The sequence below is a fragment of the Somniosus microcephalus genome, chromosome 4 (assembly GCF_052327205.1).
Source record: "Somniosus microcephalus isolate GS21.2 chromosome 4, FLI_Smic_1.0, whole genome shotgun sequence".
NCBI lineage: Eukaryota > Metazoa > Chordata > Chondrichthyes > Squaliformes > Somniosidae > Somniosus > Somniosus microcephalus.
Window position 1 is genome coordinate 273,252,851 of NC_140990.1, and position 23,431 is coordinate 273,276,281.

At 40.9% G+C, this 23,431-nt stretch overlaps 1 protein-coding gene across 3 annotated transcripts in view; it reads right to left on the reverse strand.

Annotated features, from left to right (window-relative positions):
* Positions 1-624: 624 nt before the first annotated feature.
* grb14 (growth factor receptor-bound protein 14) overlaps positions 625-23,431 on the reverse strand; it is a 293,218-nt gene continuing 270,411 nt past the window's right edge. For all 3 annotated transcript variants that reach the window (XM_085986430.1, XM_085986432.1, XM_085986433.1), the window contains 6 exons: positions 22,790-22,870; positions 21,069-21,185; positions 19,652-19,721; positions 19,271-19,358; positions 8,553-8,646; positions 625-2,323 (listed from right to left, as the gene is read on the reverse strand). In XM_085986430.1, the coding sequence (XP_085842556.1) occupies positions 2,177-2,323; positions 8,553-8,646; positions 19,271-19,358; positions 19,652-19,721; positions 21,069-21,185; positions 22,790-22,870 (597 nt within the window). In that variant the 3' untranslated portion in view covers positions 625-2,176. The remainder of the gene's footprint in view (positions 2,324-8,552; positions 8,647-19,270; positions 19,359-19,651; positions 19,722-21,068; positions 21,186-22,789; positions 22,871-23,431) is intronic.

The window sequence follows — 23,431 nt, forward strand, 5'->3', positions numbered from 1 at the left end:
TTCCATGTCGGAGCCACCGAACACGGAGCGTATTCTAATTATTTAAATAAGGTAACTTCACAAACTCAGCAATGATTGAGCTCCTCATTCAATGTGTGTGTGCTGCAGTCCCATTACAACTGTAATTCTTTTCATATTCCATCATCCTACCATCAGAAAGAATAATAAAAAAGATATTGTAAATGCTCACATCTTTGTTACCTGATTGCAAAATTCCAAAAATGATTAATTTTACAATGGTCAAAGCTGCTAAAATAACTGAAAAGGAAGTTTTAGCAACACAACTTAATATGATCAAATACATTATTTTAGTTTAGCAAATATAATCTTCAGCAGTATCCAAAAGAAATCACACGAGGCATACAACTACTGTTCATTCAGCTTGCTCCAAATTCCAGTATGTTTTTGATCTTTTGTCTGTCAATTTATAAATTCCAAACACTGACATGAATGAGGGTGGAAATGATATGCTGCACAAACAATAAAAAAAACTTAAAATAGGTGAAGAAATTTTCATCAATATTTATATAATTAGCCACAATGCTAAATCACTTAGTGAAAAATTTAATTATTAATTTCATATGCTCCTCTGGATAGCAACATCATAAAATTGATAGAAAGACATAATTGAAGAAAACTTTATTCATCATGTAGAAAAAGGGCAATGAAACATAGTTCATTTTAACAGAAAATAGGCTAGTCTGCAGCTGGTTCTTTCATCATTAATCCCACAGGCTGATCTATAGAAGAACATTTTGAAAAGTTTATACAACAGAAAACTCACATTAAAAAGGTCTCTTTTTTCAAGCACATAAATCACTTTCTCAGTGGAACAACCATGAGAGTTAAGACTTCTGTGGAAATAGTAATAGGTGCACGTAGAAATACTGTAAGGTGTCTGCATTTCTTGAGGTTAGAGATAAAAAAGTCCTAACATTAGGATGTTAAAAATCTGTTACAAGAAACATGAATACTTTAGCTGTAAAAATAAATTGCACAATTTGCAAATTTGCCATTCTACAGAAAGATTTGAATTCAAATTGACTCGTGGGTAATACATTATTTCATTACTACAATGTTCTGGTGGCATGCAAGTATTTTTAAACAGCATGGCAAGAAATTGGGCAGAACACAATATTTAATGTATGAAAATATTTAGGATTACAACAAGCTTTCTTTAACACCATTATAAAAAATGGGGACAAGGGCTGTCAGAAACTGGCTTCATTTTAATTTCAAAAGCTATTAAAGCCAGTTCTCAATCAGACACCATTCATGGGTTGGATTTATAAGTTATATTGGAAATGGGTGCACATATGACCAAATCATTTTTTATAGCAAAGCCTATTCTGACAATCAACCATAAAGACTGGAATATTAGATTTATATCAGAATAACCAAGTAATGATTTGGTAGCAGTGAAAAATGTCAGTTTCACTGCTACAATACATTTAATATTAATGTACGTACTCTGTACTAACAATTAAAATATTGAACCACAAAACTCAATTTAGGTGATCATTTGTAGTACTTTTGAGGAAACAATGAAATACTTTTTAAGTGAATTCAACATATTTTAAAGAAAGCTAGATATTTAAACTGCATTGTGCAAAGTGATGCTGGATGTTCTAACACATTGCAGTCATGTACCTTCACACAATATCAGGCAGATTCTAAAAAAAATTAAAGAATGCATTTGTCTGGATCTGCACATTTGTAGTCTTTTCTTAAAATGTTACAAAAACAGGCTCTTTTGGTGTTCTTTTTTATCATTTGTAGAATCAATCTCTTGGCAAAACATTGCATGCTGAGTCTTGAAGCACACTGAACTATAATACTACATTAATGACAAAAATCACTTGTTGAGCAGAGAACATTTTCTTGTGGATCTCTCCCTTGGAGCAGTGTAGCTTTTAGTAATGCCTTATTGATTTTGTTTTGATAATTCTGCCATTGAGAAGTGCACAATGAAACACCGATTCCACATGTACAAATTGGATAAAATCAGGTACTGAGTAGCATCAATCTAACCATCCGATTCCACTGACAGTCCTTCCTTGGTCTGAGGCACAATGTACATTATCACAAATACGTTTTCACAGTTCTGGTGTATTAGTTCTGAGCCCACACTGCATTTATTATTCACAAATTCCAGATGGGCTGATGGCTTCAAAGATTAAAGTGTAACTCGAGCACAGTGGTGTTTCAGCTTGCAGGGCAGCACTCCCTTGTTGAGTTGGTAAAACTCCACAAGCTGGATAAGATCAGTAAATTTGGTGTGACCCTCATCCAGGGAATAATAAAGTTCTCCATCTTCTTCTAGCTGCATTGATTACATAGCAGTTATGAAACAGTTCCAATGAGATTGTAGGCATGCAACACAGTTTCTGTATAATTACTCAACCTTGTTATTTTGTAAATTTTCAGACTTTTATTTCAATGAAACAATTACCAGTGATAAAAGGACAAGGCTTTTTTTTTTGCATAAACAATGCATGTAAACCACTTATTATAGAATTATATACAGTCCCCACCACTTCCAGCATCCACACTTAGCACGGACAGCCGCCTATATCAAGCAAATGGAGCTGACCATGTGTCAATATCATAGGAGTCAATTACAAAGGCGCCGCTTAAAACTTATTAAGCACGACGGCTATTTTTCAGTTCAGTAACTTACGATTTAAAAGCGCTGCTGATTTCAGGCAGAGTCAGGTCTTCGGGCAGCTTCAATCAGCTGTCTCCCATAGTTGCTCACAGTGCGAACAACTGATGGAGATTTCAGGCAGCTTCAATCAGTTGTTCGCACGGTTAACAACTACAGGAGTTATTTCAATGCTACAATCCATATAGCAGGTAAATCGCATGAGCACAATATACGTTTATATATTTCAGCATTAAACCTTTTTCAGCAGTATTCAAGTTCAGTTATTTTCCGAAACTCTGGTCTTTGTTGCCTATACAAGAGTGGTTTGACAATATAAACTAAATGGTACAGTTTTAAAGGGGATGCAGGAACACAGATCTGGGGGTGTACATACAAAGGTCTTTGAGGGAGGCAGGACAAGTTGAGAAGGCTGCTGAAAAAGGCATACAGGATCCTTGACTTTATAAAATTGAGGCAGTGTACAAAAGCAAAGAAATTATGCTAAATCTTTATAAAATACTGGTTAGGGCCCAGCTGGAGTATTGTGGCCATTTCTGGGTGCCACACTTTAGGAAGGATGTCAAGGCCTTCGAGAGGGTGCAGAGGAGTACTAGAATGGTACCAGGGATGAAAGACTTCAGTAACATCGAGACACGAGAGAACCTTCTCTGCTCCAAGGAGAACAACCCCAGTTTAAGGGGAGATTTGATGGAGGTGTTCAAAATCATGAAGGGTTTTGATGGAGCAAATAAGGAGAAACTGTTTCCAGTAGCAGAGGGATCACTAAGCAGAGGACACAGATTTAAGGTAATTGGCAAAAGAACTAGAGGTGACACAAGGAAAAAAGAATTTATCCAGTGAGTTATGATCTAGAATGTATTACCTGAAAGGGTGGTGGAAGCATATTCGATAATAACTTTCAAAAGGGAATTGGATAAATACAATGGGAAAAAATTGATAGTTCTTACAAAGAGTCGGCACAGGCACAACGGACTGAACAGCCTCCTGTGCTGCATCAATCTACGATATGCATGCATATGTATCAGAAGACAACCATGCTAGAGGACATGTTCACTGTTAGGTATTTGTTATAATGAATTATTCAAAGATTATAAAAATGGGCAACATGATAGTCAAACTCTTACACAGCTTCATTAACACAAGCATCCTTCCAATCACTTGCAATTAAAAAAAAATTAAGACTGGTTCATATCAAACAAAAGGGACAAATAGTTATTCCATAAAATGTTCAATGACACAGGGCAGCTATAAATTAACATTTAGTTACTTCTTGGTCAGAATTTCCTCATTTGTGAAAAAATAATATGGTAGGTTTTACTATTCCCAAAGGAATACCTTTCCCGTGCCCTTCCTCCAACTGACTTAATAAATACAGTAATTTATTGTCCATAGCCATCGTAAGCTTTCTATGAACCTACCTTGTGTTTTTTTCTCTCCAGCTTTTGACATATTTCTGGTGCATAATCAGGGCAAGGAAAATCAAGCAGAAGCTGGTTTGTGTGGATATTTCATCTTAAACTTGCCTCCATTCCCCCTTCCCAGAGTTCCCTCGCACTTTTGGGCCCTTCCACAATCAACCTGGTGTGTTCCAAATGCCCGCATTGACATATAAATGGCAAGTTTCATTAGCAATTTCCATAGCTGGGAAATATTTTAGCAGCTACGCCCCTCATCCCACAAGTATGATTTGGACAGGTTGGGTGATTGGGCAGAAGCGTGGCAGATGCAATATAATATGGATAAATGCGAGGTTATCCACTTTGGTGTTAAAAACAGGAAGGCAGATTATTATCTGAATGGCAATAGATTGGGAGAAGGGGAAGTGCAACGAGACCTGGGTGTCCTTGTGCATCAGTCACTGAAGGTAAGCGTGCAGGTGGTTAAGAAGGCAAATGGTATGTTGGCCTTCGTAGCGAGAGGGTTTGAGTATAGGAACAAGGGTGTCTTGCTGCAGTTGTACAGGGCCTTGGTGAGACCACATCTTGAGTATTGTGTGCAGTTTTGTCGCCTTATCTGAGGAAGGATGTTCTTGCCATGGAGGGAGTGCAGTGAAGATTCACCAGGCTGATACCTGGGATGGCAGGAATGACGTATGAGGAGAGATTGGGTCGATTGGGCTTATACTCACTGGAGTTTAGAAGAATGAGAGGGGATCTCATTGAAACTTATAAAATTCTAACAGGACTAGACAGACTAGATGCAGGACGGATGTTCCCGATGGTCAGGGAGTCCAGAACCAGGGGTCACAGTCGAAGGATAAGGGGTAAGCCATTTCGGACAAAGATGAGGAGGAATTTCTTCACCCAGAGAGTGGTGAACCTGTGGAATTCTCTACCACAGAAGGCAGTAGAGGCCAATTCATTAAATATATTCAAGAAGGAGTTAAATATATTTCTTAAGGCTGAAGGGATCAAGGGATATGGGGAGAAAGCAGGGACAGGGTACTGAATTTGGATGATCAGCCTGGTGTCGCTTCCCACTTTCGTGATGCTCTAAGGGAGAAGGATGGAGGCAGGAAGCCCTTGTGTATACACGATTCCAGACCAGGATCAGGTGCAAATATTTTTCCACTGGCATAAAAACTGAAATCATGTGGAAATTCACCCCCAATGACTACAGGCTCGAGGGGCCGAATGGCCTACTCCTGCTCCTATCTTCTATGTTTCTATGTAAGTCATGAGCTGTCTAGGCCCCAAGCTCTGCCTTTCTTTCACCTATTCTAGTGCTTCTCCTTGGTGCAATACGAGGGCCAGTATCATGAGAGCTGGTTTGCTGCTCATGGTCTACAAAAGGGTCTGGGGCTCGGAAGGCTCTCCTCTCACAGCAGCATGTTTTTGGCAGGGAGCCATTGCTGACTATCGATTGAACCTGGTTTCTGGGCAGCCTGGTGTCGCTTCCCACTTTCGTGATGCTCTAAGGGAGAAGGATGGAGGCAGGAAGCCCTTGTGTATACACGATTCCAGACCAGGATCAGGTGCAAATATTTTTCCACTGGCATAAAAACTGAAATCATGTGGAAATTCACCCCCAATGACTACAGTAAAAATATTCAACTCCAGAAACGCAGATTTTGGGGGAAACTAAAAAAGACTGGACAGCACAGCAACAGGGGGAAATCAGGAAAGAAAAGTGGATCCAGTTTAGAAATGCTACACACAGTACAGAAACAGATACCCTTTTTACCTAGTGTAGTGCAACAGAGGAAAAAAGCTGATGTGGGTTAATGATGGAAATAATGAGAAATAAAAGGTAAAAGAAACAAAGAAATTGTTCTTGAACTACAAAGCTACTGGTATCATGGTGTACTGAGATGAATACAAGAAGTAAATTTCTGAAAAAAAATATTCACAGCTAGCAGGTAAAGTGGAAACAGTGCAGTCATTGAAAGACCCCAAAAGTGACATGGTATCAATTGACCTATACTAAATCTTTTTAGTAATCATGGAGCAGACCATGGGGAACCTCCCCATCAAAGTTGAATTTTTGGTGTGGTGGAAGAAGAAATAGAAATTTAAGATATGGGAGGTCACCAATAGTGAAAGGAAGACAAGGCACCATACACCAGATGAACTTCATACATGGGTATTTAAACAAGTAACTAGCATAATTGGTCACGTGCTTGCCACTATCTTTAGGGAATTATTAGAAAGAAGTAGTGCCCAAAGATTGAAAGAACAGAACATCAATCTTTAAAAAGGGGCTTAGGTACAACCTAGGGAAAGCATCCTGAAAGAGGGGATAATAAAACTTTTGATAGGTATGGTAGGAGTCAGCACAGATTTATGGGAGGTAGATGTTGCCTGACAAGTTTACTGGAGTTATTCAATTAAATGATGAACCAGTTTACAATGGAAATTGTGGTTGTGATATATTTAGAATTCAGAAAGGCTTTTTAACACTGTGCCACAGAGGCTATTAGTTCACAAGTCTGAAATAGGATAGAAGGTTCTGAGGTAGATTGAAAATTGACTAAACTAGGGAAAGCAAATGGTTGTTGTGAATGGAAGTGTATTGAGAGGACAAGGGGTTACGTGGGATGAAACAGCAGTCAGTGCTGTGGCCATCGCTGTGGCAGTGTATATAAATGATCTGGAGCTGGGACAGACACAGTGGTCTGACACAATTTGGAGGTGGGGGTTCAAACAATAGCGAACACGCAAACCAAATGTAAAAGCAATTCGGATAGGTTGGGAATGATGAGTGGCAATTGGCATTTAGTCTGAACAAATGCAAAGTAATGGGATGAGACAAGAGAAATAAACAGAGCAAATATAAACTAAATGAGTCTTGGCTGCAAGTGCAACACAGGAGCGGAACATAAAGGTTTCGGTAGATAATCCAATGAAAACCACAGTGCAGTAAAGTAAAACTTACTGGATCCTGGGATACACAGCTAAAGGTTAGAGCACAAATTTGAGGATATGGCCACATTTCAATTTTGGTTGCAGTACTAGAAGGATAACCAGCACTGGAGCCATGACAGTACCTAAAACATCTGGGCCTAGAAATTCAGTGGGCTGCGCCACCAGTTTGCGCCCAAAGAGGGCACTCAGTGGCTTTAGCGCCACTGGCCACACCTCCCGCGATATTTAGCGGGGCGCTAATGGTGGCGTTAGCCTGTAGCGCTGCGCCGCCACCGATGACGTCATCGGTGTGCGCAGCGCCCCGCTCCCGCCCGATGACCATATTTGGTTGCGCCCGCCTCTTTAACGCCGGCCGCAAATCGCGACCGGTTCACAGGGCCTACCTGTGGCGGTAGTGGCGCTAGTTAAGGTGGAGGTGCGGGGCGGCTGCTTTTTCGGCGGCCGCCTGCCAGCACCTCCGTCCCCGGCCTCCTAAACCCCCCCCCCCCCCCGCGGCATTGCCGGCTGTTTCCCCGAGAGCCCGGCACTTCTCCTTGGTGCCAGGCTCATTTGCCGGCACTCGCGAGCGGGGATCGCGCTGTTGCAGGCACCTCCCCCTTAACAGTGGGAGGAAGGCCTGCAGTACCGCAGTGTGCCGTGCCGCAGCGTGTGGCGCTGCGGCCCTTAGCGCGCCGATATTCAGGGTGAGCGCCCCAAGCGGGGCGCGGGGAGCCTCGAGTAGTGGCCCGCTTCCGTTTGGGGCGCAGAAACTGAATATCGGGATGGCGCAAGTGGCTCCGCTCGCAGCGGTAATTCCGGCGCCCAGGCGAGCTTGGCGCCCAACTGAATTTTTAGCCCTTGATCTATATGAGGAGTGATGGAAGAATCTAGAGAGAAGGCGCATGTGAGATATTAATTAAGAGAGAATTGGAGATAGTTGAGAGAGTGGGTATTTGGAAAGTTATTAAATTTGACACTGGTCATGTGAATTCCAGTGTCTTTTTTTGGTCCTGCACTTGTCTATATTACTATGTAACATCTTATTTTCCTTCCAATAAACTTAAGCAAATTGATCCCACACTGCACTTGACAACTATCAAGAATGCAAAGCTTTTGTATTAGTGCAAGTATTAGTTATACTTTGTCTACTTCCAGATATGGAAACTCTTGTTTTCATATTAGCTGAATGTGGTGTTCCATCACCCTATTGCCATTCAGTGTAATGCATGACCAACACTACCACAAGTTCCTTAGAAGTTAGCACCCATCTCTTCAAAGCTGCATCCATTACAACCTCTGGCAACTACCGAAATCCTTGGGACATAACATATTGATTGCTGCAAGGTGCAATTTGCAGAATTAACTTAATCTGTGACAGCTAAAGAGAAGGAAGTTTTATTTTCTTCCAAAGTCCTCCCATTAATCAAAATAGCACTTTAAAAATGACAATTTTGTCATGTTGCAATCATGCATTATCAAGCACATGCCCATAACCTCAAGTATAAATAATTACTGTTGAATTTTTATTTCCATCTACTTACCGGAACAATCTGAAAATGTCTCGTTTTCTGACAATGGCACAGTGACAAAACAAAGCTTTTCAGATTACTTTGACTATCCCGCAGTAAAAACATCCTACATGGGGCGAAAAGGAGGAAAATAAAATCTATATATACACACATCAAGTTGTTTGCACACTATTGTTTAACTGAAACTTGGCTTTATTTATGGGGAAAAGGTATTACTAGGCTTATTCCTTTTATGTGATGAGTTTTGAGAAAAATGCCTCAAAGATCTTTAACAACATCAGATATGAAATAAGCCAATAACCAGAAAGCTACACTGCAAGTACATGCACAATATATTTAGAAGGGAGAGGCATATAATTGGAACAGTAGTGCACTTTGCTGAAGTAATAGTAGGTCTCATCCATTAAACGTACCTTGATGTTCTCCCCACCCAACTCTTGACTGCTCAATTTGCCTTCCTAGCCTCTATGCTTGCCAACATTGTTAATAATTTGTAATTAAGTAGTTCCTTTAATGTAGAAAAAAAATTCAAAGATGCTTTGCAGAAAAAATGGAGTGGCCAAGCCATTGCAGGAGAGTTTGTGAAGTGACTGAAAGCTTGGCTAAAGAGATATGGTTTGAGAATGCTTGTTAAAGTGGGAAGGGAGGTAGAAAGGCAAAGGTGTTTTTGGGGAGCAAGTGCCAAGAGTAGGACCAAAGTAGCTGAAGGCTCTGACACAAAGGTGGAGTGAAGGAGAGGCAGGTGGAGTGAAGGAGAGGCAGGAAGTGAAAGAATAACTTCACTCAGATACTGCATTTCCTTTCCAAACCATCATTATCACTCCCTCCTCAAAACACCAACCCTTGACCAGTCTAACCTCTCCAAGGTTCTTGAACATGTCATCACTTCTCAACTCTATGCCCATCTCCACTCGCCTCCCTTTATGAATTTCTCCTTTCCATTTTTTGCCTCTCTTACAGCGAGACCATCCTGATCAGAGTCAGTGTTATTTTCCGTGACTGCAGCAAGTTATGCCTTATGGTCTTCCTTGACTTCTCCTTGGTGCTTTAACACAGTAAATCAAGCCATTCTCCATCAACTCTCTCATTCAGCTTCCTGGGACTGCCCTTGCTTCAATGCAGCCACTGCATCTCCAAAAATGGCTTTTCCTCCCACCCCCAGTCACCACCCGTGTTCCATGAGAATATATAGAAACATAGAAGATAGGAGCAGGAGTAGGCCATTCGAGCCTGCTCCGCCATTCAATGAGATCATGGCTGATCACCCAAACTCAGTACCCTGTCCCTGCTTTCTCCCCATATCCCTTGATCCCTTTAGCCTTAATAGAAACAATATATCCTCAGTTCCCTCTTCATTTACATGCTGCTTCTGGCATCATCCATAGGCTCTGTGAGCTTTCATATATATGGTGACAGTACCAGCTGTACCTCTTCACGGCTTCCTTAAATGTTAAGACCATCTCAGTGTTGACCAATTAAATATCAGAAACAGAAACTTCTGATTCAGCTTCTACCAAAGACTCTGCTCTGACCAACTCAATTTCCTCTGACTACTTGCTCAAGCTGAAACAGATTGTGCAAAGCATTGGCACTATGTTCAATCCAGAGCTAAATTTTAACCAGATATCCTATTAATCATCCAAACTGCATACCTTGACAATTTTGCCTGACTCTTTCTCTCTCCCCGCCCCCCCCCCCCCACCCCCACGCATCCCCACCAGTGTTGAAACACTAATCCACAGTTAGGTCACCTCTTGACTCAATTCATCCTATGCCCTAATTGTCAGCCTCTATTTTACCCCCCACAAACTCCAACTTGTCCAAAATTCTGATGGCTACATGAAATTCCATAGTAAATCCTGCTTGCATATCACCCCCAACTTCATTGATCTGTCCCTAGTGGATCAAATTTAAAATCAGAGTCCTCATCTTCAAATCCCTCCATGGCCTCCGCCAAACCCATCTCTGCAACCTTCTTTAATCTCATGTCCGTTGCAGTGCTCTCTGATCCTCTGACTAACTGTGTGTAACCACTCCACCCTCCACTCCATTACCAATGACAGAGACGACTGCTGTGTCAGCTGTTTTTTTCTGGAACACCCTCCCTAAAACCCTTCATCTTTCTACTTCTCTCTCCAGCTTTAAAAGCTTCCTAAAAATCAATCTCTTCAACCAAACCTTTGACAAAGACTTGCCATCTATTATTTTTCTCCTTTGTGTAGTGTCTTGAAAACAACCTTCTGTGATAAAGGTGCTATATGAATGCAAATGTTACAATGCTAATAAAGTACAACACAAGTCTGTAGAAAATGGCATAGCCATTCAGAGTTGTATTTCTTTTGAGATCTTAACATGGTTCAAGAGTTCAAAATAAAAGTACATTTAAGATTTGGTGATAGTGGATACTATTCTAATAGCAAAATACTGAAATAACAGAAAATGCTGGAAACATTCAGCAGGCCAGGCAGCATCCATGGAGAGAGAAACAGAGTTAACATTTCAGGTCGAAGACCTTTCGTCATAACTGGAAAAAAGCAGGAAATGGAAAGCAAGTTTAGGGGCTGGGAAAAGGGGGAGGGGATGAAAGAACAAAAGGGAAGGTCAGTGATAGGATAGAAAGCAGGAGATTAAGAAACATTGAGAGACATTAAGAGATAATCAGGGCAAGAGGAGGTGGTAATAGGACAGGTTAAGGAACAAAGGATGGCTCTAGATGAAGTGTGAATTGCGCTGGCAGAATGAGGGACAGCTGCCATGTGGGAGGGAAGAAAAAAAGGCCAAACAAAAAGTGTGAATAAAAAAAAGATAGGGGCTGAGGTTATGATCTGAAATTGTTGAACTCTATGTCGAGTCCAGAGGGCTGTAGAGTGCCTAATCGAAAGATGAGGTGCTGTTCCTCAAGCTTATGCTGAGCTTCCGTGGAACAATGTAAGAGGCCGAGGACAGTGAGGTCTGAGTGGGAATGGAGCGGTGAATTAAAGTGACAGGCGACCGGAAGCTCGGGGTCCCCCTTACGGGCTGAACGGAGGTGTTCCACAAAGTGGTCACCCAATCTGCATTTGGTCTCCCCAGTGTAGAGGAAACCACATCGTGAGCAGCGAATACAGTATACTAGATTGCAAGTACAAGTAAATCGCTGTTTCACCTGGAAGGGGTGTTTGGGGCCCTGGATAGTGGGAAGGGGGGAGGTATAAGGGCATGTGTTGCATCTCCTGTACTTGCATGGGAAGGTGCCGGGCAAAGGGGAAGGGGTGCTGGGGGTGGTAGAGGAGTGGACTAGGGTGTCGCAGAGGGAGCGGTCCCTACAGAATGCTGAAAGAGTAGGTGAGGGGAAGATGCATTTGGTGGTGGGATCACGCTGAAGGTGGCGGAAAACAATCCGTTGAATGTGGAGGCTGGTGGGGTGAAAGGTGAGGACAAGGGGAACTCTATCGTGGTTCCAGGAGGGAGGGGCAAGGGGGAGGGCAGAAGTGCGGGAGATAGAACGAACACGGTCGAGGGCCGTGTCAACCACAGTAGAGGGGAATCCTCGGTTGAGGAAAAAGGAAGACATGTCGGAAGCACTGGTATGGAAGGTGGCATCATCAGAGGAGATGCGGCGGAGACGGAGAAACTGGGAGAATGGAATAGAGGCCTTACAGAAGGTGGGGTGGGAGGAAGTGTAGTCGAGGTAGCTGTGTGAGTCAGTGGGCTTGCAGCTGACTATTCTCTCACTTCTGGCAAAGAGTGTTTCAATATAGACCAGACTGATGGGGTGCAAACGTCCTTTCTTCTCTGGATGCCAGGTTCCCGTTATAAAATTAATTTCATAGTCTAAGCCTAGCCTAGCTCTTCATAACCATGAGTCCACAGCATAGAATACTCACAATCTGGCTCATTAAGAAAAGGCTACAGGACTTGAGTGGGAAATGAAAGAAATCTCATTGGTATGATTAGACCATGGTTGTGATGCTAGTGTTAAGGCAGATTGCTGATGCAGAATAGAAGTGTTTTATTCTGTTCTTGCTTGTCGTGTGTTTGATGCAAGATTGCTTGATGCTGAAACTGGGTAATCAAAATAGAAACACATCCCTTTCCTCAGCACTGAAATCCTTCACCTTGAGTGCGATAATTCCCCCTCCACCCCAAAAGCAAAATAATTGTTAACTCTTGTATGGGAATAGGAATTTCATATTTCTCTGCTATCAAACAAGTTTCCCCACCACCTGGTTTCTGACAGCTTGAACTTCATTTTGAGAGCCAAACCAATCAAGGTCATCCGCACATCTGCCTTCAATGACATTTGATTGGCCCAAAGCCAAAGCCAAATCCCAAATGTCAACTGATGGAGTTAAAGCATAAAATCTAAATGCTTGTTTCTACCAAACCATGAGGCTATTTTCAGTGCTGGTCTCAAGACTCCAGCAGTCAATTTTACAACTTGCATTTTTCAAATCACTTTCATTTAATACCAAATAGCAAAGCTATTGGGTGGTTTCTTTCTTATTGAGATGCAATATGGAACAAAAATATCAGGTACTTTTAATTCTGCTGAGCACAAGCTACCAAACAGCTTTGTTAATGCAGAGCTCTGCATTTTTTCTGTAGCTATTCCAAGCCACTTATATTATGGCATTTATTTTAAAGTGGCAACATCAGCAAAGCATCCAATTTCTACAGAGAAAACCTTGATAACCACTGTATAACAAATGTTAATGGTTAAACATAGAAACAGAAGATAGCAGCAGGAGTAGGCCATTCGGCCCCTCGAGCCTGCTCCGCCATTCAATGAGATCATGGCTGCTTGTCCAAATTCAGTACCCCGTTCCTGCCTCCTCTCCATATCCCTTGATCCCCCTAGCCTTAAGAAATATATCCAACTCCTTCTTGAATATATTTAATGAATTGGCCTCTACTGCCTTCTATGGTAGAGAATTCCACAGGTTCACCACTCTCTGGGTGAAGAAATTCCTCCTCATCTCTGTCCTAAATGGCTTACCCCTTATCCTTAGACTGTGACCCCTGGTTCTGGACTCCCCGACCATCGGGAACATCCTTCCAGCATCTATTCTGTCCAGTCCTGTTAGAATTTTATAAGTTTCAATGAGATCCACTCTCAATCTTCTAAACTCCAGCGAGTACAAGCCCAATCGACCCAATCTTTCCTCATACGTCATTCCTGCCATCCCAGGTATCAGCCTGGTGAATCTTTGCTGCACTCCCTCCATGGCAAGAACATCCTTTCTCAGATATGGCGACCAAAATTGCACACAATACTCCAGATGTGGTCTCACCAAGGCCCCGTACAACTGCAGCAAGATATCCTTGTTCCTGTACTTAAACCCTCTCGCTACGAAGGCCAACATACCATTTGCCTTCTTAACTGCCTGCTGCACCTGCATGCTTACTTTCAGCGACTGGTGCACAAGGACACCCAGGTCTCGTTGCACTTCCCCTTCTCCCAATCTATTGCCATTCAGATAATAATCTGCCTTCCTGTTTTTGACACCAAAGTGGATAACCTCGCATTTATCCACATTATATTGCATCTGCCATGCTTCTGCCCAATCACCCAACCTGTCCAAATCATACTGGAGTTTCTCGGTATCCTCCTCACAGCACACACGCCCACCCAGCTTTGTGTCGTCTGCAAACTTGGAGATATTACATCTAGTTCCCTCAGCCAGATCATTAATATATATTGTGAATAGCTGGAGTCCAAGGACCGATCCCTGCGGTACCCCACTAGTCACTGCCTGCCACTCGGAAAAAGAGCCGTTTATTCCAACTCTTTGCTTTCTGTCTGCCAACCAGTTCTCTATCCAAGTCAATACCTTGCCCCCAATCCCATGTGCCTTAATTTTACACGTTAAACTCTTATGCGGGACCTTATCGGAAGCCTTTTGAAAATCCAAATACACCACATCCACTGGTTCTCCCTTATCTATTCTACCAGTTACATCCTCAAAAAATTCCAGTAGATTAGTCAAGCACGATTTACCTTTTGTAAATCCATGTGACTTTGTCCGATCCGGTCACTTTTTTCCAAGTGTTCTGCTATTACATCCTTTATAATAGACTCTAGCATTTTCCCCACTACCAATGTCAGGCTTACCGGTCTGTAATTCCCCATTTTCTCTCTACCACCCTTTTTGAACAGTGGGGTAACATTAGCTACCCGCCAATCCATGGGTACTGTTCCAGAGTCTATCGAATATTGGAAGATGACCGCAATGCATCTACTACTTCTAGGGCCACTTCCTTAAGTACCCTAGGATGTAGATTATCAGGTCCTGGGGATTTATCAGCCCTCAATCCCGTCAATTTCCTTAACACCATTTCCCTACAAATACCGATTTCTATCAGTTCCTCCCTGTCATTAGACCCTATGTTCCCCGACATCTTTGGGAGGTTCTTTGTGTCCTCCTTTTGAAGACAGAACCAAAGTATGTATTTAATTGGTCTGCCATTTCTTTGTTCCCCATTATAAATTCCCCTGATTCTGACTGCAAGGGACCTACGCTTGACTTCACCAATCTTTTTCTCTTCACATATCTATAAAAGCTTTTACAGTCAGTTTTTATGTTCCCTGCAAGCTTACTCTCATACTCTATTTTCCCCCTCTTAATTAATCCCTTTGTCCTCCTTTGTTGTATTTTCTTTGTGGAGCCCAGAGGATACATTTATTATACCAAAAATCGCAGGGAACCAAGGGGTTAATAAGAGTGAGGAACTTAAAAGTAATTAATATCAGTGGAGAAAAAGTACTTGAGAAACTAATGGGACTAATAGCCGATAAATTTCCTGGACCTGATGGCCTACATCCTATGATTTTAAGAGGTGCCTGAAGAGATATTGAATGCATTGGTTGTGATCTGCCAAAATTCCCTAGATTCTAGAACAGTCCCAGCGGATTGGAAGGTAGCAAATGTAACCCCGCTATTCAAGAAAGGAGGAAGAGAGAAAACGGAACTACAGGCCAGTTAAGCTGGAATCCATTAAGGAAGTGGTAACAGGGCACTTAGAAAAGCATAGGATCAGTGCTTAGGCCTCAGCTATTTATAATCAATATTAATGACTTAGAAGAAGGAACGGAGTGCAATGTATCCAAGTTTGCTGATGATACAAAGCTAGGTGGGAAAGTAAGCTTGAGGAGGACACAGAGCCTGCAAAGAGATATATAGACAGGTTAAGTAAGTGGGCAATAAGGTGGCAAATGCAGTATAATTTGGGGAAATGTGAGGTTACTCACTTTGGTAGGAAGAATAGAAAAACAGAATATTTTTTAAATGGTGAGAAACTATTAAATGTTGGTGTTCAGAGAGATTTAGGTGTCCTCGTACAGGAAACACAGAAAGTTGGCATGCAGGTACAGCAAACAATTAGGAAGGCAAATTGGGTAGGATTGATTGGGGAATGTCACTCAAAGGGCTGATGGTGGATAGGCAATGGCAAACATTCAAAGACCGCATGGATGAACTACAGAATTTGTTCATCACAGTTTGGCATAACAATAACACAAAAAAGGTCAATCAACCGTGGCTAACAATGGAAATTAGGGATAGCATAAGATCCAAGGAGAGGACAAATAAATTGGCCAGAAAAAGCAGTAAACCTGAGGATTGGGAGCAATTTAGGATTCGACAAAGGGATTAATTAAGAAGGGGAAAATAGAATGAGCGTAAACTTGCAGGGAACATAAAAACTGACTGTAAAAGCTTTTTATAGATATGTGAAGAGAAAAAGATTGCTGAAGTCAAGCGTAGGTCCCTTGCAGTCAGAATCAGGGGAATTTATAATGGGGAACAAAGAAATGGCTGACCAATTAAATATATATTTTGGTTCTGTCTTCACAAAGGAGGATACAAATAATCTCCCAGAGATGTCGGGGAACATAGGGTCTGATGAAAGGGAGGAACTGAAAGAAATCAGTATTTGTAGGGAAATGGTGTTAGGGAAATTGACGGGATTGAAGGCCGATAAATCCCCAGGGCCTCATAATCTACATCCTAGGGTACTTAAGGAAGTGGCCCTAGAAGTAGTAGATACATTGCTGATCATCTTCCAACATTCGATGGAATCTGGAACAGTATCTGGAACAGTATCCATGGATTGGAGAGTAGCTAATGTTACCCCACTATTCAAAAAAGGTGGTAGAGAGAAAATGGGGAATTACAGACTGGTAAGCCTGACATCGGTAGTGGGGAAAATGCTGGAGTCCATTATAAAAGATGTAATAGCAGAGCACTTGGAAAACAGTGACAGGATCGGACAGTCAACATGGATTTACAAAAGGTAAATCATGCTTGACTAATCTACTGGAATTTTTTGAGGATGTAACTGGTAAAATAGATAAGGGAGAACCAGTGGATGTGGTGTATTTGGACTTTCAAAAGGCTTTCGATAAGGTCCCACATAAGAGATTAGCGTGTAAAGGTACATGGGATTGGGGGCAAGGTATTGACTTGGATAGAGAACTGGTTGGCAGACAGAAAGCAAAGAGTTGGAATAAACGGGTCTTTTTCCGAGTGGCAGGCAGTGACTAGTGGGGAACCGCAGGGATCGGTCCTTGGACCCCAGCTATTCACAATATAGATTAATGATCTAGACAAGGGAACTGGATGTAATATCTCCAAGTTTGCAAACGACACAAAGCTAAGTGGGCGTGTGTGCTGTGAGGAGGATGCCGAGAAACTCCAGGATGATTTGGACAGGTTGGGTGATTGGGCAGAAGCATGGCAGATGCAATATAACATGGATAAATGCGAGGTTATCCACTTTGGTGTCAAAAACAGGAAGGCAGATTATTATCTGAATGGCAATAGATTGGGAGAAGGGGGAAGTGCAACGAGACCTGGGTGTCCTTGTGCACCAGTCGCTGAAAGTAAGCATGCAGGTGCAGCAGGCAGTTAAGAAGGCAAATGGTATGTTGGCCTTCGTAGCAAGAGGGTTTGAGTACAGGAACAAGGATGTCTTGCTGCAGTTGTACAGGGCCTTGGTGAGACCACATCGAGTATTGTGTGCAGTTTTGGTCACCTTATCTGAGGAAGGATGTTCTTGCCATGGAGGGAGTGCAGCGAAGATTCACCAGGCTGATACCTGGGATGGCAGGAATGACGTATGAGGAGAGATTGGGTCGATTGGGCTTTTACTCACTGGAGTTTAGAAGAATGAGAGGGGATCTCATTGAAACTTATAAAATTCTGACAGGACTGGACAGACTAGATGCAGGAAGGATGTTCCCGATGGTCAGGGAGTCCAGGAACCAGGGGTCACAGTCTAACGATAAGGGGTAAGCCATTTAGGACAGAGATGAAGAGGAATTTCTTCACCCAGAGAGTGGTGAACCTGTGGAATTCTCTACCACAGAAGGCAGTAGAGGCCAATTCATTAAATATATTCAAGAAGGAGTTGGATATATTGCTTAAGGCTAAAGGGATCAAGGGATATGGGGAGAAAGCAGGGACAGGGTACTGAATTTGGATGATCAGCCATGATCGCATTGAATGGCAGAGCAGGCTCGAGGGGCCGAATGGCCTACTCCTGCTCCTATCTTCTATGTGTCTATGTTTCAAATGGCATGTTGGCCTTTATTGCAAGGGGGTTGGAGTACAAGAGTAAGGAAGTCTTGCTGCAATTGTACAGGGCTTTGGTGAGACCACACCTGGAGCACTGTGCACAGTTTTGGTCTCATCATTGTGAAAGGACATACATGCCTTAGAAGCAGTGCAACAAAGGTTGACTAGATTGATCCCTGGGATGAGAGGGTTGTCCTGAGAGATTGAGCCTATACACTCGAGTTAAGAATGAGAGGTGATCTCATTCAAACATAAAAGATTCTGAGGGGGATCGACAGGGTAGATGCTGAGAGATTGTTTCCTCTGGCTGGAGAGTCTCGAACTAGGGGGCATAGTCTCAGGATAATGGGTCGGTCATTTAAGACTGGGATGAGGAGGGACTTCTTCTCAGACGGTTGTGAATCTTGGGAATTTTCTTCCTGAAAGGGTTATGGATGCTGAGTTGTTGAGTATATTCAAGACTGAGATAGATAGATTTTTGGAGTCATGGGGAAATCAAGGGATATGGGGGATCGGGCGGGAAAGTGAATTTGAGGCCGAAGTACAGCCATGATCTTTTTGAATGGCGGAGCAGGCTCGAGGGGCCATATGGCCTACTCCTGCTCCGAATTCTTATGTTCTTATGCAAATGTTTCAATCAACATACAGGATAAGTGTCACACCACACCAATTATGTGAACCCCATTAAAATGACAACACAGACAGTGCATGAAAAATGTGAAACAAAAAAGTTATTCCATCTTCCATTAAGTGACATACAAAAAATAAAGAGTTTAGAAGCGGAGACCTGAATGACTACAAAGGAGAAATAATTCAATTCAAGACTTCAACACAATCACAGTAATAGATTGATTTTATTATGTAAAGACTATTTAGAAGGTTGAATCTCACATTACCAGTGTTAATATTTTGCTTAACTATCAACATTTTAAAGGCTTAGCTCCAAAAAGGCATAAAGCCCAGTGTCAGTGCCAGTATCTTATAGAAGCTTTAAGCGAAAACAATCACAAATGTATCTAATAGAAATATTTGCTGGTTTCAAGATGAACATTTTTCCAAATTCAAACTAACTGGAAACACTTGCTGTTATAATATTACAAGTATTAGCATTTGAAGTGAATTATGGAATAACGCCCCATCTAAATATAACATTCTTTTAAAAATGATGCTTACCCATCCACAAGACCTTGTTGTTCTATCAGTTTTTGAGCTTCATCTCTGGTGATTCGGTGATGAAACCATAGCTGCATCCTGTGAATGGCTAAATTATAAAGGCAAAACAGAATTCCTAAAAATGGCATTACTACATTGTTATTTTTATACTAGTTTCATGTCTCAGAAATAATTTGTCCCATCATAACCACAATATAATTGGCAAAGACTTGAATGTTTGAATTTCAGCTAATAGTCTCCAGTTCTTCAAACAATTGGCAATAGTGGGTCAGTATTTAAGAGCATCAGCAAACATTTTTCATTTAAAATTAACTGACACTAATAATTTGTTTAGCTTATACAATATGATTTTTTCAAGCACAAAGTACATATTGAAACAACCTTGGCATGGAGTAGTGCTCTGCGACGTGGTTGGACTTCCATATGCGTTCAAACGATGACAGCTTCTCCTCTGTTTTTATAAGAATTTAAATTTAAAAATATCAATTTCATTCTTACTATGCATTATTAAACATATTTAAACTGAATTTCAAGTATAAATTGATTTGTAAGCTATCCCTTTGCAAATTTACCTCAAACAGTTTCAGTGGAATCCTATCATTTGCTCATAACATTTAAAATATGCATTGCAAAAACCACAACCACCTGCCACTAACCATTTATAGTGATTAGTGCAATTTGACTACAGAGATCACTTCTGTGGTAGCTCCCCAGTGTTGAACAACAATTGTTTTCAATTGCAGATTTGTTAAACTGCACAATCCAGCATGTGAATGGGTAACAACATTAAAAATGGACTGCTAAATATTCTTACGATAGCAAAATACTACGGATGCTGGAAATCCAAAATAACAGAAAACGCTGGAAAACTCAGCAGGCCAGGGCAGCATCCGTGGAGAGAGAAATGGAGGGTCTTCGACCTGGAACGTTAACTCAGTTTCTCTCTCCACGGATGCTGCCCTGGCCTGCTGAGTTTTTCCAGCGTTTTCTGTTATTGCTAAATATTCTTAACTGGTCCTAAATTATTAACTGCAAAGGATCCTGTGGCTGACTCAGTTATTGCACTACTGAGCAATGGTGCTCAATTTTCACCACCAATCAAATGAACAGTTTTCTATTCAAAATTCGGGTTTTGGATTAAGAACAATGAAAGGAGCAAAGTAAGACTGCCATTCTGAGCAGCATAAGAGGAGAAAGGTTGAGGAGCTATTTAAGCATGAACTTGCATTTGCATGATCAAGAAGCTATATAAATGCTGGAAATCTGAAAACAAAACCAGAAAAAAAAACTTCAAGCTGGTCAGGCAGTCCTGGGGAAGGGTCTCAGACCAGAGGTGTCAACTGACAGACTTCTGTTTTTTGTTTTGCATTTATACAATGCCTGATCACAGCTCTCAAATGTACCATAGCACTCCACATACAATGAACCACTTTGAAGAGGAGTCACTCTTTTTATGGAGGTGACCAATCAGCTGTTTAAATTGCTGCTGGGTGCTCAGCAGCATTGCTTAGTAATATATTACACATTATAGATCAGGAAACGACAGTACACATCAGGAATTGCTATCTTCTGATCAGTCAATTATACTGATCCAATGGAGGGCTAATGGCCAAATCAATCACTATAAAAAGGATTCCACTGTACAGTTGGTAATTAAAATGTAGTTACAACTGATTAATTGTAGGAAAAGAGATTAATGGACAGAAATAATGTTGCACTTCAAATTATTCTCTTCTGTATCACCAAATTTAAAAAAAACTACAGCTTTTGTTGGCTAATGTTAAAACCAATGCTTTACCCGCCATGCCAACCCCTCCTCGGCAGCAACTGTAAGCGCCTCTGTGGGGTTTTCAATTACTCTTCCTTTGTGTCCAGAGAAGTCCATAGCTACCAGTGAATTTTCTGAGATGCTCCTCTATGAGGACAAAAGAAATTCTTTCAAAAATCTGTTTTAAACTAACAAATAACAGTTTTTAAACAAGTGAGAAAGTCTGAATAATCCATAAGTAATCATCATTCAGGCATCACTAATGAGTCAAAATTCAAGACCGCACAGCTTCAAAATAAAATAGAAACACCAATCAGTCCACAATTAAATATTCTCAGAATACATTGGAAAGAAAGCAAAGATTGTATCTTTACTGATGGTGAAAATACTACAAAAATAAAATATATAGATGTCTTTGATAGCATTACAGTAGTGTTGTAGTTTAGTACTGTACAACAATCTTGAACGTTTAACTTCCTCAGTTGTTAAACTGAATTCACTAAAATCGAATTTGTGTTTAAGAAAGCTGCTGGATTGTCAGAAGAACTGAATTACTGATGTCCTAATGTCCGGAAGGTAAGGGAACCTGCAACCACTACCTGTTCTGACCTGCACTTGACTCCAGTCCAATGCTCTGTGATTAACTATTAATACTTTTTGAAGAGGCCGAGCAAGCCACTCAGATGTCAGTGCAACTAAGGATGAGCAATAAATGAGGCCTTGCCCCAGCATTACGCACATCTCAAGAACAAATTTATAAAGATTATAAATTCTATAGTATTGACTGCTAAACAAATGTTACGGTCCTGAAAAACCAGTTTTCATTTTATGGAGTCTCAAATTGATACATTTAATAAAAAAATTAAGAAACTTTTTTAAAAAATGTTAAACATTTTTATTCATCTTTATTTCAGGTCTACCTTTTCCCCATGTGAGCCCCAATCTTTGTTTTGCTCAACAGTTTTTTTTAAATGTTAGGAGCATACTTTCAATTTAGTAAGCTTGGTAATGCACGGGAGTCAGTTGTAAGGCAAGATGTGCAATTAAGTATTTTGATTAGAGTGGAACCACAAGTAACCTGCTTTTCCATCTATTCAACGTGTTAGAATAAAGCCTTGCTTGAGTTTTGCCGCATTGCATTGCAGACTGCGCCAAATTTTTCTCATTTGACATAAACTAAACTGAAAGCCCCAAAAAACCCTTTTTTATTCATATTATTTGTATTGTACTGGTCTTCGTTGCAAGCTGAGGGTAGTATGTGAAAGTTCAAAATTTGGACACTCTTGAATTATCCATCAATTTCCATTATTCACCAGTGGATCCATTCCATTATAGCAGATCACTGAGTTTCCATTCTACCCGATTAAGTTGATTAAACAATTATTTCACCTCCACTTTTTTTTATACTTATGCAGGGACTACTTAACAGCACACACTTTTACAGCTGAGAGAGTATGATCTGAACCACTAACAACCAGCTGTGTGTCTGCAGCAAGGCACCCTGATGTGCTAACACTACAGCTTCTTTACAAACACCTTAGTCTAATGCAAGTTTTAAATAAGTGAATTAGCACAAGAAAACAAAGAACCATCAGTTCTTCATCTTTGCCACCTTCAATCTTTCTAGTCATATTAAAATACAATTATGCTAGGTGACTTCTGCAAGGATGAGATACAATATTAATTCCAGATTTATCCAACTGCAAAGTCACACTCTAATTGTCTACAGTTTTATATATTGAACGCCATACCATTGGTGATGAATTCAGTGATGTGAGGCTACCTCTCCTTTGCTGTGGCATTTTATAATTTTGGTACAGTTGTATTCCATACTGCAAAATAAAAGATTTTTAAAAATTTTTTTTTTTTTAATAAAAAGAGGGGATAAAAAGCATCCAATTAAGATTGAAAACCAGAATAGGTTGACTAATTCTATAAGAATATGAAGAAAAGCAAAGTTATTAAAAGTAGCAGTGTTGCACCTTAAAATAATGATGGACTAATGTAAATACACAGTAGTTTCACTTTTTCAAGCATTTGTGTTCCCAAGATGCACAAAATTCTTCAATTTCACAATAGCTTGTTAGACATCTATAACACATGAATTTTCCTTTACTCAACCAAACTGAACCATGATAGAGTCTTGGGGTAGGGGTGGGTCTGAAGGGAGACTACAAACAATGCACAGACTAATCTCATAGGAGAAAGCAACTTATTCTCAAGTCTGGTTCCATTACATGTGCTCCTTTTCCCATTGTGGTATCATGAAGAAAGTAGTAGAACCAATATATTTACACCATCCACAGCCCAATCACCCAGATGTAGCCTTGAAGTATGAGAAAATCAATTGAATCATGCAAATTAGACAAGCCAAACATTTGCGTGCAGATTCT